Below are 19,719 nucleotides of genomic sequence, written 5' to 3' on the forward strand. Positions count from 1 at the left end.
TGGACGTTATGGACATGCTCCCTTCTGGAACGGGAGAAGATCAGAATATCAAGATATACGAAAACTAACTAACTAACTCTTAGTGACCGGTGGGGGGTGTTGAACGTAGTCCTCCACTCTTCCCCCTTGTGGATCCGGACCAGGTGATAAGCATTGTGCAGGTCAAGCTGTGTGAAAATGGTGGCACCCTCTAGGAGCTCGAAGGCTGAAGAGATGAGAGGCAGGGTACCAGTTCTTGATGGTGATGTCATTTAATCCACGATAATCCATGTGAATATTGGGCACTTTGACATGGTGTTATGAAAAAACGACCAACAAAACTCTCTCCAAACATTTGATTTTGTATTCCTCCACAGGGATGTACAAATATCCTCCCACTGTTACAAGATCACTCTCTCCTTCCCAATTGTTTTAATATATTTAGTAGACTAGTTCAGATTAGAAATGTATTGATATAGATATTGTGGCAGGGCTAGCTCAGTCATGTGAGCAAGTCACATGACGGACTGACTATAAAGGTCAGAGGTCAACAATAACTTCCTCTTCCTGAGCAGGCCTGAGCACATTGTGGTTTCTGGGTCAGCACTAGATCATAAGCTCATAACTCACGGAAGTGACGAATTCCGTCCCGCTGATACAGCTCAGGCAATAATTTTCTCTCTAAAAAGCTTTTTTTTCTTTGCATTACAGTCTGTTCCACTTCACACGCAGTATATTTTGTTTTGTGCTTAAATGTTGAGCGCTTTTTGTTTTTGACCAAACCACAATTAAAAAAAATAAAATAAATAGGGTTAACCCCTAGCCCCTAACCTGAACCCTAACCCTAAACCTAACCTTAACCTTAACCCAAACCCTAACCTTAACTCCTAACCCTAAGTTTTTGTAGTAGTTAGGAGACGAGGGGGGGAAATGTGGTTCAAAAGTTTTGGATTGAAATTAAGGATGCACTGCAGACAGTTTTTGACATTACCATTCCACTCGATTTTGGAACTATGTACTTGGCTCCTGCCATGGACACAGTAAACGGTTATCTCTGGAACATCTTGGCCATCCCCAAAAGACCATCACAACAAAATGGATGACACAAATTGCACCGACAATCAGGGACTGGACAGACATTACTTTGGACATTCGTAAATAGAAACAGTTCACATTTGGCCTTGAACTGAAAATTGATACATTTGAAGGACTATGGAGTAAGTGGGAAGTTTGGTTGGGTTTACATGTTTCTTGATTTTTCTATATTTTAATTTCTCACTCCTTGGACGTCTGCCCATTTCGAATTTTGCCTTCAGCTGTCTCTAGTCCTGTTTATTATTATAGTTTCATTATATTCTTTTCTATGTTAAAACTTTAAAAATACATATTTTAAAATAAATAAATAATTAGGTCCCAGGCAAACCATTTTATACCATTGATGTGGGCTCCTACCCATACATCCATGGCTCCTACTCTAGCGCCCGACGCACATGCGTCACGCATGCGTGCGCATGGCTTGGCCGGGCGCTGTGCGTATGAGGTGTGACGTCGTGACGTCCCTGAAAGCGTCGGGACGGTTTCTTCAGGATTTGGGCTGAGACTGAAGTGTGAGCGCTGACAGCCGACTGTTCAGGTACACATGGCTCTTTTCGCTCTGTCTCCGTCAGGGCCCGTTATAACAAGAGTGCTCATGCCCCGGAGGTGCTGCGGCTGTAGGCGGAGTGCTTTGCGGAGAGTGTGCGGCGCGGCGCGGCGCTGTCAGTCCTGTCAGAGTGCGGTGTGGAGCATGAGCGGTCCACAGGCCTGTGCCGGCTTGCAGTCTGTCCGGCGGCTTTATTCTGGTAGAATGTACCTCTAGGGCTCATATTGTACGCTTTGGAGCTCTGCCTGTAATAGTTGTACACGTGTGTTTACTGTGACCCACAGGGAGCTGTCAGTGCGCGCGTTAGCACTAGCCTTTAGCATGCTAGCAGCTAGCCGGATGTTTACGTGTAGCACAGACCGTATTCTTGACGCAGGTTACGCCTTTTTTGCAGCGTAGGTCGCGCTTTGTGGCGCAGAAATTCGGGAAACATCTACGTGATATTCTTAAACAGATAATGACCTGCTTGTTCTGAACGGCTCTGACACATGACACAGCACAGCGGAACTTTACTGTGGCATTATACATGGTTCTATTTGAGTGTAATAAAGCACAGTTCATTTATCTGACCCAGTGAGTGGGTTATGCTTTCACATAACCTTGTGGTGGGTGTTTGTGATCCTGAACACCCTTGCTCCCCTCCTTCCCCGGGAATGTAGGGTTCTGCGCACTGTAGTGACCTTTTGCAGTTCCTGGTACTTAGGTTTTTAGTCCCATTTGATGAGCGTTCACACTTGAGTAGCACTGGGACTACACTCTGGGTACTTTTTTTTTTTAGCTCCTGCTCTGGAGAGGGTACTTTCCAGTCTGACCAGGAACCTTCTTGGTAACACAAGCACATGAACACTGCCTTTGTTAAGAAATATATTTAATTAATTCTCAAACTTAGACAGACATTATTGATCCTCCAGAGAATTTACTTTTATGCAGTAGCTCAAAAAATACTATTTTGATTGTGTAAGTAGTAATGAAATCCAGAATAACTGTGGTAATAATTGAGTTCAATTGTTCATGTAATTCTGTTTTGAACGTTTTTTGTGCATGAGAATAGATAAATAGAATGTAGAAAAGTAACTTTTGATTTAATTAGGCCAAGAAGAAAAAATTGTGCGTTTCCGGTAACCCGACCGAGCTGGATTTCAAAATAATGAAAACCCGAGCTTAAACATTTTATTGCATATTTACTGGCCGTACGTTTCGAGAATGTCATTGTTTTGTGAGAGCGAATCCAAAAGCTGCGTGAAATATGAAAATCGCTGGACTTTTGATAAGTTTCGTTTTACCTACTGGCGCATAGATGATCTATGTTTGCAGATGCTCTTTTTGGGCAGCGTGCAGCCCGCAGCCATGATATTATAATACTGTAGATCCATGTTCCACGCCCGGTGTTTCAGCTGTGGAGTTATTGTTACTGTCAAAGTGCTCACATCATCAAGTGACAATAAGACAAATAATGAGAGCTGACCGAACACGCGCAGGGCGACAGCGCCGCGGGTCACGGCGCGGACACAACAGCTAATGGCTCTTTTCCTGTGGTTGGACTAGTATAGATGTAGAGAACTATTTTATTCAATATCTGCACCAATAAGGCCACACCAATGCGAAGCTCTCACTTCTGAGAAAAGATAACTGTCTGCAAAACCTGTGCGAGATTTTTAAAATGTATATTTTTAAAAAAATCCGACCTGGATTTTTTTTCAATGTTACCAGAAACACATTGGTTAATGTTACTTTTAAAAGTAACTCGTTACATTACCTCATTACTGCCCTACTTACTTTGTTAGAAAAGTAATGCGTTAATGTTAATTATTGGTAAAGGAAGAGAACACTATCGCATAACCTATATCATTTGCTGACAATCTCTTTGCGTTGCTGAATACAGGAATATAATCCTTAAAATATCAAATAAACAAGTAAAGTAAATGCATTTGTCTGAGTTTTCTTTTTCTTTTATGTTGATAGATTACCACATTAAAATGCCATACAATAAGCATGTGTAGGCTTTGTCCTCAAGCAATGGAAAACATTGCTGAAACAAAATTAGTGGATTAGCAAGAGCAGCGACAAAAACAGATCATGCTTGTTTAAGCACAAAATACTTGGGCTGCAGTGATCAATTATTTTAGTAATCAAGTAATCTAATGACTCTTTTCTATGATTAATCGAGTAATAGGCATTTTTTTTACATTTGTAAACTATTTAAAAAACATGAAAAATGTTTTTTTTAAATAAACGTTATAGTTTATTGTGATAAACAAATAAGTAGTTTCTGCTGAAAGTAACACTTTCTGATTATGTTTGTATAATTCACTTGCCACCAGACCGTAAACAGTTACTGTAGCCTTAAAATAAGAAACGTGTTTGCAAAACTTTATGTTGAGTGAGACAAGTGACAAGTTTTGTCATTTTGCAGAATTAGTTCCGTGTGCCGTTCACAGCCTCTGTCGTCGCGGGATGCGGAGGGGCCGCGCGGCGAAATGTCTTCATTTTTGCTGACTCACCCCCCCTCGCAGGTGGACCTGATTTTCCGCATCAGGGAAAACATTTCTAACTATGCGGACGGTTCCGCGCAGAAATGAACGGGATTTCATAGCAGCTAGCTCAGATTTCTACTGTTGACACCGCATGAAACCCGTGCAGACTATAAATACTGCCAACATCTTTGCTGCCCGCCGCACGTCTCATTTCCAAGTACCTGTTTGCTGCTTTGTAATGACATTTTAGCAGCTGCTCTCTTAATCTGATGTATTTGTCTGGCAGAAACCTTCCTCATTGTGTCTTTATCTGCACGAATCTGTGTGTGTTCTGAGTCAACTAAAAATCTCTTAATAGTACGATTAGTAATAATCACGCTTAAGTTTTCCTGAAATATCCAAGGCTCTCATACCTCGTCCAAGGCATTCAACTATTTCATGCTTTTTGGATTTTTGAGACCCTTTTTTCCATATTGCTTGGAAATGGTGGTCTGCTTAATAATGTAGAACTTCCTTAAGTACTTTTCCTTTAATTGGATTTACCTGGCAAACTAATTGGCACAGGTGTCTATTAATTTCACTGACCCAAAGAGCCATGAGACACAATATCATACATGAGTTTCACTGGAAAACAAACACAAATTATCTTTATGACACTTTAACACAATTTGCATAATGATTTGGAATTCAATGTAGTTTCCACCCGCATATATATATATATATATATATATATATATATATATATATATATATATATATATATATATATATCCCGATACAATTCCCTCATTACGATACGTATCCCGATACATTTTAAAAAAAACGGTCTTAAAAATGTCCCAAATGTGTAATGTTTTTACTCTGGATAAGACAATGTATGAAATTTCATGTTTATCTACAAAGCAAATATTTATAAATCTATATCCATTCTGCTCTAATAACTTCATACATCCAACCAACTGATCCAAATAGAAATATAAGGAACACATTCTAGTAAAGTATTGCATGTTTGTTTGGCCTGGTCTGAACATGCTGCAGCAGCATCTTCTGCACAGATCAGCTTCTGATCAGGTCCACAGCTCCTTCTCACTCGGCCCAGAGGAGCAGCACTAACGGCAGATCAAAAGAACTATTCCACCTCGTTTCAAGCCGACGGGCCACAAAAATTGTATAAATTTGATACCGATATGATGTTACAGTATCAATACGCGTATCGATACGGAGTCCGTGATATTGACGTATCGATATTTTGAACACAACCCTATCTGATTGGAATAAAACACAGGGTTTTGAAGGACGTGTCCCCTTGACAGTGCTTCTACTGTCCACTGACGTCTTCTTTGTCAAACACTTGTGCTTCCAGCTAGAGTGCCCCCTGATGGCCGATAGCCAGTAAAATCTATAAATTAGACGCACAGTTGTATCGGCCGCTGGGTTCAAAGCGTGGGAAAAAAAGTAGTGGCTTTAAGTCCAAAAAGTACAGTAAACGCAACAAAGTCACTTTTCTGATTTGTGATAAACATGTTTTTTCAGATATTATTTGACTAGTTTTCCTCAAACACTCACTTCAGATTTGTTTACTGCAAATAACTGTAGTGTGAGTGGTTTTAAGAAGGACAAGAGACTGAGGAGGTCTCTTTTGCTGTTCCGGGAGAAGGTGGAGCAACACGATGATGAGACTGGAGAAGTTCAGAGAGACATTTTAGTCTGAGAAATAATGGAAATAAACGTGAAATTCTAATTTTACTCTAACAAATAATAATCATAGTATAGCCTATAGCCTAACTATATCTAAACATAGTGCAACATATGCCCTATCAAACCTTTTCCTTTTTTCCCCAAAGAAGGGTGTTGTGTGTTCTAACTGGTTCTACACATTTAAAATAGATTTTATCCTTATTTTAGAATAGAAATTAGTTAAGCTTAACCACAATAACATTAAGAAAATATCGGCCCAGTACCGGTTGTCGGCCAAAGCTTTTCTCATAACATCGATATCGGTGTTCCTGTAAATACAATGTGTAAGCTTTGCTCTGCACTGCCAGTCCAAATATACCAGTGTGATATTGTCCTCATTTTCTCTCAGACCTCTCTACACACCTTCTAGTGCATTCATTCCCAACCTGGGAGTCAGGACCCAAATTTGGGTGCCCAAAGATCCTCAGGGGCCCACACGGGTTCTTAGAAACTGTAGGATCGCCAATAATTCCACAAGCAAAATAGGTGTCGCTGGAAGGAAAAGGTCTGTAACCACTACAAACTAATTTGTGTGTTTGTGTTGTTCCCAGAGCGTTCTCCATGTGCTCCTGATGGGGTGATCCCTGCGCCCCTCAGCCCTGTCTGCTCAAGCTCCTCAGGCTGCAGGAGAGATGGGGGATGCCTCAGAGGGAGGTGTGCCCCCCCTTTCCACCCCCGCCCTGCTCTGGAACCCCCCGCCCCCTGAGACCTGCGACCAGGCAAGACCCAAGCGCCAGACCAACCAGCTGCAGGTACACATGCCTCTGCAATGTCCAGGCCGAAGAAGCTTCATTTTTAGGAATAACCTCAGTCACAATTGTAGGCTGTATTCAAAATCAGAAAAAGCTTTATTGTCATTGTCAGTGAACCAAACTCTTAAACTAGGGATGTGCTTTGTCCAAAATGGTGAATGTGTAAAATGAGTGATTAGAAAATTTGCGTTGGCTTTTTAGTTGTTTAATGTCATAATTAGAGCTGTCAAAGTTAACACGTCAACTCATTTGATTAATCATAGAAAATGTCCACATTAATCACAGATAGATGCTGAATAATCACATCTGTTTTGACCAAACACGCTGTTTTAGATTACGCATGGAGGCTTACCCGAGCAAAGGAGGAGCAGCACTGAAATCACATGTTTATTTTACACATAAAATCCATCAGTCTTGACCACACATGCAAGTTTTATCCTCCTCATGGAGTGCACGGTGTTCGATCCAGATCTCTGCAGCATTTCCCTTTATATAAAGTGTGATTTAATCTGATAAAGAAAATATATTTAGTAACAACACTAATTATAATCCAACATTATAATGTTGTGTTTTCACAATACTTGATATATTGGCTTCTAGTCAATATTAGCTGAAAAACAGCGAAATAGCCAACGTTTGGGTGTCCACCTCTTGACTCACACAAAATTCTCCAAAACAAAAACTCAGATAGTCCAAAGTGCTGATAATTAAAAAAAAGTTTAATAGCAAATATTCAACACGGAATAGTAGTATTTTATGTCACCATGTGGTCTTATACTAGATCTGATTCTAAATCTAGAAGGAATGCTCGAGTATATCTGCCTCGTATCGGTATCAGCCGATATTCATGTCATTGACTAATATTGGCATCAGCCAAAAGCACCGATGTCAGTCCACCGATATTATGCTCTGGCTAATGAAAGTTAACTCTGCCGTACCTTCAGAAACAGGAAGAAAACAACAGTTCCGTGCTGCTATATTCTAACAGAACAGACTGTAAACTTAAATCCAGTCTGTTTTCCAAGTCAAAAGACTCAGAAATAACGAAGTAACATACTTTTAAAAGCTCTAGAATCCTTAAATATATGTGCAAAGGATTCATTTGTGACCCTCGGAAGAGCAACACGAGAATGACACACGGACTGGAGAATTCTAGTCCGAAAAATAATCTAATTAAAAGCGTGAATTATACTTTTTTAATTATAATTTTACTCTAATAAAAAATAATCATAAATTATAGATCCATCACGTTTACCTTTTTCCCCCCAAAAAAGGGTATTATGTGTTCTGTTATACTTTATGAAATAAGTTTTATCCTTTTGGCGCTCGCGCCCTCGATATAGAAAGCCAATATCTCGCCCGCTCGGCGCTCCCTCGGCCGCTCGGCACTCCCTCGGCCGCTCCCTCGGCCGCTCGGCGCTCCCTCGGCCGCTCGGCGCTCCCGCGGCCGCTCGGTCCCCCCGCGGCGCCCCCTCGGCCGGCTAGCTAGGCTAAATTATAACAGGAATCCTATTTTGAGGGCATTTTCCATTAATGACATGAGCGGTGTAGCGCAGAGCACCTGGGTAATGAGATCCATTTGGATTGTTATGTATTTTGTCTTTATGTTTGGATGTCCTAAATGTATGAGTGAGAAACCAGCCTAATAATGGCTTGTTGTTATTTCAGGACCACATGTTTGCTGGGGGTCACAGGTGTTTGTACATGTACTGTAAATTCACCAAGTCTCATTTCTCCTTTAGTACCTGCTTAAAGTGGTGCTGAAGACGTTATGGAAACACCACTTTGCCTGGCCCTTCCAAGCCCCTGTGGATGCCGTAAAGCTCAATCTCCCCGTAAGTGGCCAGCATTTAGTAAAATATGTTTTATTATTAGAGCTTGGACATGATATAATTTTGTACAGATATGTAGAACTGCCAGTTTCAATTTAATTCACTTTACTTTTTGTAGCACCCAAAATCACAATTGCAGTTGCAGACAGTGAAAAACAGATTAAATAATGTTCATAAGAAATCAGCAAATGTCCCATCATCCCCTGTCCTTAGACCCTCCTTCTCAGCAAGAAAAAACAGTGGCATAAAAATGTTCAGCCTTCTTCGCTAGTTTGACAAAAATATTACATTAAAACGATAACATTGTCGTGTTATAATGAGAATTTTTTTACGTTTTAACAGCTTTATTTTCGCGTTTTAACTTGCCTTGTTGGATAGAGCCTATGGGTCAAGAACTCCTCTGTAAAATTAGTAAAAAGATTTTTTCATTTTTTTGTCAGTTTTAAAATCCCTCCTCTGTTATTGCACTAGAGATGTTGTAGCTTCTACACTGGTGAGGTCACAGTTGTCAGATATGAGATGAGAAGTGTTTTGTGGATTTATAGTGTTAAGTGTTGTGGTGATAAGCTCTTTTGTATCATCTCCCCAGGACTACTATAAGATCATCAAGAACCCTATGGACATGGGCACCATCAAGAAACGTCTGGAGAACCACTACTACTGGAATGCTCAAGAATGCATGCATGACTTCAACACCATGTTCACTAACTGCTACATCTACAACAAGGTGAGAAATGGCACCAAATGCATTGATGACAGTATAAACTGAGCCTGATGCTGTCTGCCCTCTCTGCTTAGCCCAAGGAGGACATTGTGCTGATGGCAGAGTCCCTGGAAAAGCTCTTTTTGCAGCTCATCACAGAGATGCCTCAGGAGGAGACGGAGATTGCTGTGGTGACCAAAGGACGGAGAGGGAGGGAGCCCGGTAAGTGTCCAGTCTGCATGTCACACACATAGGTCTACACGGCCACTGAATATAGAGAATATTGCAGTAGAAAGCCTCTGTCCACAGAGCTGTAGTTTACTTCCTGTTTCTGCGAAGGTCCATCCATCCATCCATTTTCTACCGCTTGTTCCCTTTCGGGGTCGCGGGTGACTGGAGCCTATCCCAGTGACTTCGGGCCTTAGGCGGGGTACACCCTGGACAGTGGCCAACTTGTCGCAGGGCCAACACAGAGACATAGACATTACAGACAGTTCACGCTCACATTCATTCACTAGGGCCAATTTAGAGTCACCAATTTTGCCTAACACATGCATGTCTTTGGACGGTGGGAGGAGCCAGAGAACCCGGAGAGAACCCACGGTAACACGGGGAGAACATGCAGACTCCACCCAGAGAGATCATGTGATGTTTGTCTGGTCCGGGAATTGAACCCACGATCTCCTTCTTGCAAGAGCACTAACCGCCTTTGCCACCGTGCACCGTTGGTCGACGGGCACACATGACCCGCCATCGTAGGGCCCCGTTCTGGTTTTATCCAGCTTCGAAGGCTCCTGCGCACTGCGGGTTTGTTTACATTCTGCGGCTGTGGTTTGCTCCGGCTCACCTCACGCCGGACACGTTGGAAGCGAGGCCGAGACGCCCCGTCTCACCCAGGTGCTCTCCCACGGAGGTCCCACCGCCCGGGATGGAAGGTTTTGCGGGCAGCGGTGCCCGCTCCTCCCACCCCCCCCAGCCCGGGGAGCTCGGCTGGACGCAAAGAGCCTCCGGGCGCCCTGCCGGTGCAGGCAGGCGCCCGTCACCCCACGGCCCGTCCCCCACCCCCACCCCGGGGGGTGGGGACGGCGGCGCGCCACCGAGGGCTACCTGGTTGATCCTGCCAGTAGCATATGCTTGTCTCAAAGATTAAGCCATGCAAGTCTAAGTACACACGGCCGGTACAGTGAAACTGCGAATGGCTCATTAAATCAGTTATGGTTCCTTTGATCGCTCTACCGTTACTTGGATAACTGTGGCAATTCTAGAGCTAATACATGCAAACGAGCGCTGACCTCCGGGGATGCGTGCATTTATCAGACCCAAAACCCATGCGGGGTTGCCCCTCGGGGCTCCCCGCTCGCTTTGGTGACTCTAGATAACCTCGAGCCGATCGCTGGCCCTCGTGGCGGCGACGTCTCATTTGAATGTCTGCCCTATCAACTTTCGATGGTTTCTGCGAAGGTACAGCAGATTTCATTTTAATAACTCTTTCAGTACTGGAGCGTAATATATGCGACTGATATTGGTATTTTTTTTGGAGGCTGATACCGATGTGTCATATGTGAACTATCGGCCGATACTGATACTGTTCGATATACTGCTGCATCCCTACTCCAAATAATCAAACTGAAGCTCAAGTTTTAACTTTGACTTAAACGTAGTGGACCAATACAAAACATGTTGGACATGTCTAGAAAACAGATCTTGGTGTAGTGGAGAGCCGTGTAGAAGAGGCAGAGTGGTCTCAGATAATACGGATGACCTGAAACCTGCGGGCAAAGAAGAGCAAGCTTCTGGATTTGGACTACAGGTCTTGCAGAAAAAAATAAAAAATGGTGGGGGTCCCGGAGGAAAAGAAAAGCCTTGAAGGTTTTTTGGAGTCAATGGTTCCAGGCCTTGTATACAGGATCCCAGTTGCAATTCCCTGCGTCACTCTGGAGAGAGCACACCGGCTCGGCAAAAGTAAAATCACTGTGATAAGGAGCGTGTTCTGAAGGCTGCAAGGCTAAAGGTAAACCTCCAATACAAACGCCAGAGGGTGTATTTCACTCAGGATTTGCCGGATGTCATTCATCATCTATAATGAAAATCTGAAAATCACATTGTATGATTTTTAAATAATTTATTTGTATATTCAGAATCAGGTTTATTGCCATTAGTCAATGAACAGGGTACACAACATAGGAACTTGTCCTGGTGGTTCGGTGCAACACAAACATCAAACATTGAATAATGAATACAAAAACAATGGACAATGAATATCTACCGGATTTTAAAAATAGGTAAGTAGAGTTAAAAATAGACATGATATGTACATGTACTGGGCGGCAGTCGACGGCAGGGGCCTCGACGACCAGATCTCCGGACACATAAGCTAACTCTGGGGACATGGAATGTCACCTCGCTGGGGGGAAAGAGCCTGAGCTTGTGCGGGAGGTTGTGCGCTATCGACTAGATATAGTCGGCCTCACCTCCACGCACAGTTTGGGCACTGGAACCATCTCCTCGAGAGGGGCTGGACGCTCCACTTCTCTGGTGTTGCCCGCGGGGAGAGGCGGCGGGCTGGTGTGGGCTTGCTGATAGCCCCTCAGCTCAGCCGCCACGTGTTGGAGTTCACCCCGGTGGACGAGAGGGTCGCGTCCCTTCGCCTTCGGGTGGGGGACAGGTCTCTCACTGTTGTGGCGGCCTACGGGCCGAACAGCAGTGCAGAGTACCCGGCCTTCTTGGAGTCCTTGGGAGGAGTACTGGACAGGGCACCGACCGGGGACTCCATTGTTCTACTGGGGGACTTCAACACCCACGTGGGCAATGACAGTGACACCTGGGGAGGGGTGATCGGGAAGAACGGCTTCCCCAATCTGAACCCGAGCGGTGTTCATTTATTGGACTTCTGTGCTGGCCACGGATTGTCCATAACGAACACCATGTTCAAGCACAAGGGTGTCCATCAGTGCACATGGCACCAGGACACCCTAGGCCGGAGGTCAATGATCGACTTTGTTGTCGTGTCATCTGACCTCCGGCCGCGTGTCTTGGACACTCGGGTGAAGAGAGGGGCAGAGTTGTCAACCGATCACCACCTGGTGGTGAGTTGGATCCGCTGATGGAGGAGGAAGCCGGACAGACTTGGCAGACCCAAGCGCATTGTGAGGGTCTGTTGGGAACGTCTTGTGGAGCCCTCTGTCAGTAGGGAATTCAACTCGCACCTCCGGGAGAGCTTCTCCCATATCCCGGGGGAGGCTGGGGACATTGAGTCCATTGAGTTTGTATTTCTGAAATGATTCTGATGCCAATGTTCAGAGAAATTTTATGGAAATCAGTTAGAAATTTGCTTAAACTGTCTGTAACGGTTTAGGTTCAGGTTTAAAGGAATAATGAAGGATTTTTCGCCGATTTGAAAACTCAAACGACTGTTAGTCCCTTTTTAAAAAATGTGCATGCGCGCACTCACCCCCCACCCGACTGTTCTTTTCCAACCCTAACCCAACCATCAAACCTCGTGCGGAAGCACGCAACAGCCTCGCTGCTACACGTGCGTTTGTTCATTAGCATGACGGATTGCTTCACATCTCTCGTCTCCGCAGATTTCCGTCTCTTCTGAGCTCAAACACAGTCTTTCTCTGTCGTCATTTTTTTACTGTACACTGAAGGAACTCGCTAAACACACACCGGCATATCAACCACGCATGCGCAGCCAGGGAAACATGCTGCTGTCCTGGGAACAAGACTGCAGGTGTGCAGTAGCACGCAGGGAATGATTGACATGTGGGAGGACTACTGAGCTGTCCACGCCACAAGGAAGTTAGTCTCTGATTGTTCGCCAAAAGTCCTCTATTATTCCTTTAAGTGTTACATAAATGTTATTGACTGTAAAATTAGCGACTTATTTTTTATTCGCTCTTTGCAACATTTTATGACTTGTTTATTTTATAATAGATAATGTGTTGTCTTCCAGCTGTTATCAAGTCTGACTCGGGACAGGAAACGTCGTCGGCCTCAAGCACACCCCGCACCCTCAGTTACTCGTCTGTGGCACAGACCATGGCTCCACAGGGACCTGCAACCATGACACCTTCTCTGCCTCTGCACAATCTTCTGTCCCTGCCCCCCTCCTCTCGCATGCAACCGGCTTTGCAGACCCCTCACCTGGGCCCTCTGTTTGCCCAGGGAATGACCTCTCTTCCTCCTGCTCCACTGACAATAGCAAATCAAGTGCTGCAACCTTCACCGGTGCTGCAGAACTCTCCATTCATCAAGGTACTGCTGTGCTGAAATGCTGTATTTGCCATTAATACAGACAGTTGCCTCAAAGGGCAAAACACCAGCTTTGTTGTTATAAGGCCTCAAAGTTACATAAAATGTCATTTTTCCTTTCTCCGCTGATGCAAGTTTTACAGCTCTTCATAATGGTAAAAGATAGGGACTTCGTGTTTGCTGTCCCTAAATCTTGTGTCTTCAAGCTCTCAAAAGTGCCAAGGCTTGTTCAGCTACTTCATCCAAGGGCTTTGTAACAACCTTTAGCAAAATCAGGTAATGCCATGATCAAGCCATGGTTTGCGTTCCTCACCATTAAATAATCCAAAATGCTCCTTGGTTGAGATTTCCCTCTTGTTTGGCAAAACAATAAAAATAGATGAACCCAAGTTAGAAGAAGCCTCCAACAGCCAGAAAAAGATCATGGTTGTCTTGTGTACTGTTCGTTGTGCCCTTAGCCACAGACACAGTGGTGTAAAATAATAATAATAATAATAAAAATAATAATAATAATAATAAAGATAAAAATAAAAATCTTCCAGAGGGCGAATATACAGTACTGATAACTTATATTGAAAACATTTATTTGAATGCATAAAATTACATAGCTGAAATATACTTCAAATCTATAAAGATAATAAACACTTTTAATAATGGATTTCGTTTTAGGAATTCACTTATTAATCCTCATTCTGCCCCGCCCACTTTTCCTCTTTTTGCTACAGATCCGTACTTGGCATATCGGTTGAGCAGGAATTCGGTTTGACAGAAAAGTCTTGCCGCCATGTCAAATGTTTAATGTTTGTGTGCACCAACAAATCAACACTGCTCCGTTTCTCTTAACGGCTTGAATATCATGTAGAACTTATTTTCTGTCAAGATTGGCAGGTTATGTAAACTAATACATAAAGTGAAAGAAGGGATACAACTCACAATCGTGAATTCAACTTTCAGAATAAGGTGAATTCACTCTGTGCATAATGTTCTAGGCAACCTAACTGATGTTCCTCATAGCAAAGTCATGTCCGGTCCATCACTCCGCTGCTCATCTCATCTGGTGACTTGTTACCAGCGTGCTAGCTCTCCAGAAGTCACACACTCGCTGAGTAAGAGATCTAATTTCTTTTGGCTTTTAGGCTGTAGGAGAGAGTTGAGTCCACAATTCAATAGTCATTGCTGATGCTCATTTTTCAGAAGGTCTTGGATGCTTCTTGAAAAGCCTGACATGATTGAGATTGTATAGCAAAATGCAACAGCTGCAACAATAACTGGACTGGAAATGACTTTGCCAGTTTGAGGACGAGCCGTTTGGTTGCTTTGAACGTTATGCAGCGTAAATAGCTAGAGCAATTTTTTTTTTCTCCCCTGAATATCCCTGGGACCCCAATAAACACATGCATAATGTCCAAAGGTTGTTGTATTCCTGTTTGTATTTTACGGAAGTCAATTTTTTTTCTTCCCAATTTACTTTTAATTTCATCACCATTATTTCTCCTGTAACATTTATAACTATCATACTACCCCACTACAGTTGCAATATTATCGTAGAATATTATTTTCTAAATTAAATAATAATATTAACAGAAAAACTTACTTGAAATTACCCAAAACCTCCTTTAGAGAGTTAAAGAAGATGTGCAAAATCTAAGCTTTATGCTTTAGGGCCTTTTTTTCCTTTTAATTAAATATTTTAATTAAAACTGAAGCTGTTCCTGAACCCTTTGGAGCCTTTGTGAAGCTGAGACTGTGGTTTTGTTCTCTGGTGTCTGTTTTACTCTAAATATAAGTAGAAACAAGCTCTGCACAGAGGAAATCAGTGGGTTACAGCTTCATTTTTTAAATACAACAAATCAAGCAGCTTGAGATTTTCCTTTTATCAGATGTAGACAAAATATGATATAGAACATTTCCAGGATGTCCTTAGCGTTAAAAAGACAGTTTGTCAAATTGTAAAGTGCTTATGTGATGTATGGTCAAAGGTATGAGAATCAAGTTTGCGGTTTTGGACAGCTTGGAAAGTTTTTTGATAAATACTGTAGTTTACATGTAACAAAATGCAAAATGATCTACATGTGTGACAATGTATCAATAAATACAAGAAAAAGGCATAATATGTTTTGTTTGTGTTTGTGAATAGCAGAAGAAGTCTCAGAAGAGGAAGGCGGACACGACGACGCCCACAGCCAGTGACCAGCACAGTGAGTCGTCTCCTGTGTCGTCTGAGCCCCGCCCTCCGCGCAACACCAGCTGGCTGTCCAAGCGGCCCAAACAGGACACGTTCCAGCCCGACTCCCAGCACCAGCCTGGTGTTCTGGCTCTGGACTCCGGGGCCTCTGGAGACTCTGGAGTCTCTGGGGCCTCTGGGGCCTCCGGGGCTTCTGGAGCCTCCGGGGCTTCTGTAGCTTCTGGGGCCTCCGAAGCTTCTGGGGCGTCCACCCCTAAACGGCAGGAGCAGCTCCGCTTGTGCGCTCGCCTCCTCAAAGAGATGCTGTCCAAGAAACACGTGGCCTATGCCTGGCCCTTTTACAAGCCTGTGGACGTCAAGGCTCTGGGCCTGCACGACTACTACGACATCATCAAGCACCCCATGGACCTCAGCACTATCAAGGTTTGTACTTAATATGGGTTTAAAGATTGTGCTTTTATCATGATTTAAACCTTTGATGGGTAGGGAAATGTCAGTATAGCCACTTTTCTACTGGCCCTGGCCCCCCAGATTGGTAACAGTTTGGAACAGTTCTCTTAATAGCGGAATGTGTCTCCACTGGCTCTGGATCCAGAGATCGAGGTCTTCTACGTGAGCACCTGATGTCACTAAAACATAACTAATATTTTCTTAATAAATCTATGTTTTAACGTCTCTATGTAGTGCATGGGGTTTGGATAATGTTAGATGCATTATACATTGGAAAGACATTATATAGCACAGAAGGTAGCAATATTGGTATTTATTTATAATTGTATTTATTTAGAATGTTTTTATGTGAGATGATTGGATAAGAAAACACAAACTCCAGTGAAAATAAATTTTATATTTATATATATATATATATATATATATATATATATATATATATATATATATATATATATATATATATATATATATATATATATATATATATATATATATATATATATATATATATATATATAAAATTTATTTTAAGTCTTATTGGAGCCATTTTGTCTGCTGAAACTAAATAGTTGAATGTTTCTAACAGAAAAAGATGGACAACAGGCAGTACAAAGAGGCTCAGGAGTTTGCAGCAGATGTCAGGCTGATGTTCTCTAACTGTTACAAGTACAACCCCCCGGACCATGACGTGGTGGGCATGGCTCGCAAACTGCAGGTGAGGACCCAACACCGCCGATCACAAGGGGAAAGGATTGTGTGAAGCTCGAGTCCTACTCAGACCTCCTTCCTTGTGTACACTAATAAAATAATGGTGGTGTTGGTGGTGGTGGTGGTGGTGATGATGTCAGCAGTGATATATTAAATCTACCCAGAGAACTTCAAATTAATTAATTTAAGTTCGGTTGGATTGTTTTGGGTAATTGTTTTGGTGGATGCACTTTGTAATTTTTTTTTATTGATTAATTAGTCAAATCGACAGCACAATACAATGTTCTTAAAGGACACATATTAGGCCATACCAGCTTGCCAATGCCTGATCTCGTCAGCTCTCAGAAGCTAAGCAGGACATGGCCTGATTAGTACTTGAATGGGACACTGCTGGAACACCAGGTTCCACAGTGGGGCACTAGAGGAAATGTTGTGTCCTTAGGCATGACACTTTGCCTTGTAAAGTACGTTGAGTGCCTTGAAGGTGGAAAAGCGCTATACATATTATGCAAATTTTACTTTATTCAACAAAGTGATAATTTCACGTGTGCCTTAAACGTAACAAGAGCCATGGCCCTGTAAAAAACTTTTGGCTTATTTTGCTGAGAAAATGTGCTTTTTGAAGCCATACAGTTACCAAATGGCTGTATATGGAAAGGGAAAGAGCACATGGGAAAAGCACATCATGGTTTTGTCAAAGTCGCGTTTGAAAGTGGCACAACAGATAAGTCGTCTCTTTTGCACGTTTTCCTTCCTCAAACTGTCCAAACTACTCAAAGGATAAAAGCCTGCTCCTATATCTTTTGGCTGCGCGCTGCGCGCTGCATGACGCCGACATTGTAGCAGCAGGGTGCGACCAGCCAGCGAAACCACCTTTGAAACAAAAGCCATATGCGGGCAAAAGGAAACACCAGAGCTGTCATTGTGCCAACGAAAATGTGAATCTGCAACAGACAAAGCGTGGAGCTTGCTTACCCGCTTCACCGAGGCCATTGCCAGAAGAAACGCAGTCTTCATTGAAAGCCATTTAGGGTGAATACGCGAAAGAGGCTCAAAAGGAGGTGGCCGGCACGCCTCCAGCGCCAGGGGAAGATCCCATGCTGGAACCACAGAACGGACGCAAAGGCAGAGTGCCCTTTAGAACCGGGGGAAACCTCTCGGAATCACCGGATAACGGCCGGCATTAGGGCCTGTTCAGCATGTACACCTTTCCAGTCAATTTCCCCTTTGTCGTCTTATGTGGAGGACAGGCACCTGGCCAGCCGGCAATTGACTCGGAGGCGCTACAAACGACCAGTTAGAAGAGTCTCGTAGGCAGCCAAGCGTGCCACATGCACAGATCGGGGCATAACAGTACAATTGGGGCAAGCATCATCAGAGAGGGCTTTTCGAAGATGAGCCACTCCAAGATAGGAAGGACAGAGAGGCCAGTATGAGTCGGGTCGAGTTGACACGTCCTTAGCAACTCAGCGTAATATAGAAACAAAACAACCAACACTCCAGTAAGAGGGTGCAGCGGGGTCAGTTCGAGCAGTGAACTCCACAAATGACCCGCAATAACGAGCAGTTTGTGAAGTGAGACACCGCAAGATCAGGTTGAGCTGAGAACACCACTAGTGACCCAATATAAAACACAAAAATAGCTATAGGTAACATCAAAATAAAATTAAAATAAAGCAGTGCAGAACTAATAACCCGAACGCGGCTATAGTTAACAGAACTTAAAACAGCAGAGCAAAACAAAACCCAAATGCAGTTTTATGGTTTCAAAACCCAATAGAAATCTATCGAGCACACAACTATGGGAAAATTTAAAAAAGTGGTAATTCACCAGTCATAGGAAACAACCAAAATCTTTTTCCTTCCTTTTATTACAGCAGGTCCAACACGCTTGTGCAGCCTCAGGAGGCCGAGAGAACTCTCAGCACTGACTGCAGAATGATCACAAGGCTGACAGACAACAAGCTTCAAAATAAATCCAAATGGTGGTTCACAGCCATAATTAGCTGAACAACAACTACACATGTGAGAAGTTGAAAAGGGACTGAGTGGTGTCCCGGTGTCACGTGATGATATAGATTCAAGTGAGCCATCGGGAGGTCATAGGCGACTTTGTTGTTCTCGACCTGCGTATACACAAGGATGATCAGCCAGTGCTTTAATCGCTGTCAGCAGGGATTAAATAGAACTGCGTGGTTGAATTAGCATTTTGGAGGATAAATCTTTTTCCTATGTAACTTCCTCTGCATTCATTTGATGGAGCTCTAACTCAATTCCAGATTTGGGAAACTCCTGACTGATATGAAGCCATGTTTGATTTTTGTAGAACCATTATTTAAGTTAAAATGTTCAAGTTTATTAGCGTGTGTATATTGTTATTGGGTGTGTCATGTCTTCTTTCCCCACAGGATGTGTTTGAGATGCGCTTTGCTAAAATGCCAGATGAGCCAGAGAAGTTGGCTGCTGTGTCCACGCCGTCCTCTGCCTGTTCCACACGCCTGCCTCTAGGTCCTGTTGTGTCAGACGACAGCTCAGGCTCCGACTCAGAGTCTTCTGGAGGAGGTAGCGACCAGGAGCGGCAGCACCGCCTGGCCGAGTTACAGGAGCAGGTTAGAACTGTCACACTACGTGTTCAGAGCGCCAGGGTACAAAGAGACGGCATGACAATTGCACATTTGCCACACTATCTAAGATCTGTAAGAACAGACACTGCTGTAGCTGAAATCAGACCATAAACCTTTTCTTTGTGTTGTGTAGCTTAAAGCTGTTCATGAACAGTTAGCAGCTCTGTCCCAGCCCCAGAACAGCAAACCAAAAAAGAAAGACCGTGACAAAAAGAAGAAATATAAGAAGAAAATGTGTGTAGAGGAGGTCGTGGAGCCCCACAAAAAAAACCGCAGCAACAAGGAGTATTGTGGAGACCGAAAGGAGAAGAAGAAGCTCCGGTCAGTGTCACTCAAATCTTTTATAGGGTTTAACTGTAATTCTGTAGAGGAACAC

At 43.3% G+C, this 19,719-nt stretch overlaps 1 protein-coding gene across 2 annotated transcripts in view; it reads left to right on the forward strand.

Moving 5' to 3' along the window:
* Positions 1 to 1,492: 1,492 nt before the first annotated feature.
* The window catches only part of LOC140378184 (bromodomain-containing protein 4-like), a 41,588-nt gene continuing 23,361 nt past the window's right edge, over positions 1,493 to 19,719 (forward strand). The window contains exons 1-10 of one of the 2 annotated variants that reach the window (XM_072463901.1): positions 1,493 to 1,612; positions 6,384 to 6,584; positions 8,327 to 8,419; positions 9,006 to 9,143; positions 9,215 to 9,341; positions 13,075 to 13,376; positions 15,511 to 15,981; positions 16,598 to 16,726; positions 19,128 to 19,364; positions 19,477 to 19,664. In XM_072463901.1, the coding sequence (XP_072320002.1) occupies positions 6,465 to 6,584; positions 8,327 to 8,419; positions 9,006 to 9,143; positions 9,215 to 9,341; positions 13,075 to 13,376; positions 15,511 to 15,981; positions 16,598 to 16,726; positions 19,128 to 19,364; positions 19,477 to 19,664 (1,805 nt within the window). In that variant the 5' untranslated portion in view covers positions 1,493 to 1,612; positions 6,384 to 6,464. The remainder of the gene's footprint in view (positions 1,613 to 6,383; positions 6,585 to 8,326; positions 8,420 to 9,005; positions 9,144 to 9,214; positions 9,342 to 13,074; positions 13,377 to 15,510; positions 15,982 to 16,597; positions 16,727 to 19,127; positions 19,365 to 19,476; positions 19,665 to 19,719) is intronic. The other variant, XM_072463902.1, reaches the window with a different exon arrangement.

The sequence above is a fragment of the Eucyclogobius newberryi genome, unplaced genomic scaffold (genome assembly GCF_026437365.1).
Source record: "Eucyclogobius newberryi isolate DKJ021-1_F unplaced genomic scaffold, fEucNew1.0.hap1 SCAF_4, whole genome shotgun sequence".
NCBI lineage: Eukaryota > Metazoa > Chordata > Actinopteri > Gobiiformes > Gobiidae > Eucyclogobius > Eucyclogobius newberryi.